General features: G+C 35.6%; 1 protein-coding gene across 1 annotated transcript; it reads right to left on the reverse strand.

The window, feature by feature from the left end:
- Window positions 1-1,161: 1,161 nt before the first annotated feature.
- On the reverse strand, window positions 1,162-2,132 carry LOC111887899 (auxin-responsive protein SAUR21). The gene has a single exon (XM_023884040.3). It carries the CDS (start codon window positions 2,030-2,032, stop codon window positions 1,736-1,738), a length of 297 nt encoding a protein of 98 aa, XP_023739808.1. The 5' UTR covers window positions 2,033-2,132; the 3' UTR covers window positions 1,162-1,735.
- Between the last annotated feature and the right edge of the window lie 928 nt (window positions 2,133-3,060).

Here is a 3,060-nt window from a genome sequence, read left to right on the forward strand (position 1 = left end):
AAATCGAAGCAACGATAGCAAATGGTTCGTAAATTAATATCAAATAACCAATCCAAATCCAACTCGAGAGAAGCCAAACGATCAGAAAGTTTCTTCTGCCCATCATGATGAACATCCAAATCCATCTCAGGAGAAGCCCTATATAAACAAGTAATGTACTCAACACTTGATGCCATGTGGACTTGATTTTTTTTAATTTGCGGTTTTAAGAGTTTAAAAAGTATAAGTAATTAACACCTTAAAAACGTCAAATTTCAATAACTTACATAAACACTAACAAACTAATAAATTGAGTAATTAACAATTAACCACTTAACAATCGACAATTAAATAGCTTAATTTAAAAGTTCAGATAGCACCAAACGAATTTTTTAAGAGTTTGAGACATTTAAAACACCACTAAATCAATAAGCTAAGTATTAATGACTAACATCTTAAAAACACCCAATTTTTAAAATTAAAAAAAAAAAAAAAAAAAGACAACAACAACATTTTTGTCTCCTACTGTTTTCCCTTTTTTCTTCCGCTGTACAAATTTGCTATTCGAACTTTCTTTCCACTAACTAGGCTACAGGGCAAGCAAAATCATTACATACTCAACAGTTAAAAAATTATTAACAATTAGAGAATATAAACAAAGAGAAACAAATTTTTTTGTCGACTATTTTATAAATATGATTCTTTTGTTTGGGAGTGAAATTGTGTACTGTGTTAATGTTATATCTTGGCTTGTCTTGTACAAGTGCATAAAACATACAAAGTCAACAAAAATGGTAGCTCTTTGTGGTAAATCTAAGTAATATACTATCTAATCTTTCTTCCCGTTGACCTTTAAAGTGAACGAAAGCTGATGAAGTTAACTAGGAAACCAAATATTTTGTAATATCAGTTGATAATATTACGAGCTCTCTCTCTCTCTCTCTCTCTCTCTCTCTCTCTCTCTCTCTCTCTCTCTCTCTCTCTCTCTCTCTGACACACAGACACTCTCTCTCTCTCTCTCTCTCTCTCTCTCTCTCTCTCTCTCTCTCTCTCACAAAAATGAGTGGTGATCAATGTGTAGCATTTGGGTCCAAGACCTTGTGATAGTGATATATTACCAATTACTACCCCCACATGCTTTTGTTCCTTAACAAAATTAAAATATAAGTTATCATGCCTTACTTGAAAACTACTCCTTCGTATTAACAACGAACTAGTGATTGGATATACGAATAGAGTTATAACAGTTTTTAACTATTCTTGTAATTACTTACACACCATAGGATCGCGTAAATTAAAGCCAATGAGTCCTATGATAAATCTATGCAATTTTTCTTACCACAACTAATTAATATGCAAAATTGTTGCATAATGACATAAAGTGAGAATCATAGAACACCCGTAGAAATAGTATGTTTAATCCGTATTATGCATTTTGATCGTTACCAACAGGAAAATGAAACACACCTTGATGTTTGATTTTAGTTTCGCACATCGGTGATATTCCTAGCTATATTGATACTTCTTTTTTGAAATTGAGCAGACACTTCGGTTTTTTCTTAAATATTGACAATGAATTTTATTTCTCCTTCAAGTGTAAACCTATATCGTCAAAAAATATACATGGTGTTCCAAACAAGTCAAAATTCATATTTTATACAACTGGGACAAGTGACTCAGTCTCGCATGTTGCAAAACGGTATGTGATCCGTGCTTTACAAAAAAGTGTTATCAAACAGAATGATGTCAGTTGACTTCAAAATGCTCCCAGGCCACTTGCAAGATCATAGAATGTCTGCTCACTACACCGGATTGTTAGGCCGCCCATTGGATGGTCATATCCAAACTCTTCCTCCGTCTCACGTAATAAGTCCTGAAATGAAGGCTGGCTTAACAATGACACAGGAATCACAAAACGCTTCTTTTCTTGCTCTCCAACATAAACTGCAAAATATCCTTTCGGTAGATCCGTTTCTGTTGTGCGGGTTCCATTTGACAAAGACCGTTTTAGTATCTGTCTTGCTTGAATGATCCGAGGCATATGAATACCCATTTTTCTGAAGGTTTATCACGGAGGGACAAAAGAATTTGTGAGTATTCTCTAAGTGAAAGATGTACAGGAGGAGTTTGCAGAGGAAATTATGCTGGTGCTTTGCTTATCATACGCTATATATAAAGGTTTATTGGAGCTTCAAATGTACCATAATTGATAAAAAGGAAATTAAATGACAGATGGGGCATTGCGACCGGAAGACAAGATCATGTGCCGCTGTCTTTTCACTTGTGTTATTAAAAGTATCATCTTGAATTGCACAACCACAAAGTCACAAACAATAATATGGCTTAATCATTTACTTTTAAAAAGAAACGAAATTTAACAAAGAAGATAACTTGTATCACCAGTATTCTAAGCTTAGGTGGGTATGAAAAACGGAAGAAGCACCATGGTCCCATGTAATATTAAGATGAATGTGGCAATGCCTCCCAACAAGCGCGAAATTGTGGCTAAGATCTCTGGGGTTTTCATGAAACATATGTGGCCCTCTCATAAATACATGAATTAGACATTGGATCTGTCTTACAGGTTGGAAGACAAAGCCATGTTGTGAGGTTGCCATTTCTTCCACCGTATGTCACCTTCCTCAATCAAGATCTGCTTAGTTGTATCTCTGTATATAAAGACCATTCCATATGAATCACACAATCACAACATCTTCTGAAATCCCTCGCACCCTTTCACCCTAAAGACGTGCTTCAAGAGTTTCCTTCCTCAATCAGGCTTTTGAAGTGAACAGACACCCGCTCCTTAAAAATGGCCATCCTTTTCCCTCGGATCATTCAAGTAAAACAAATTCTGCGGAGATCATTATCCAATGGAAGCGGCACTACAAAATCTACGGACATCCCGAAAGGCTATTTAGCAATCTATGTTGGTGAGCAAGAAAAGAAGCGATATGTGGTTCCTGTATGGTTGTTAAGCGAACCTGCTTTTCAAGAATTACTAGATCAGGCAGAACAAGAATTTGGGTATGTTCATCAAATGGGCGGCCTCACAATTCCATGCAGTGAATATACATTCAG

This window comes from Lactuca sativa, chromosome 2 (assembly GCF_002870075.4).
Source record: "Lactuca sativa cultivar Salinas chromosome 2, Lsat_Salinas_v11, whole genome shotgun sequence".
Classification (NCBI taxonomy): domain Eukaryota; kingdom Viridiplantae; phylum Streptophyta; class Magnoliopsida; order Asterales; family Asteraceae; genus Lactuca; species Lactuca sativa.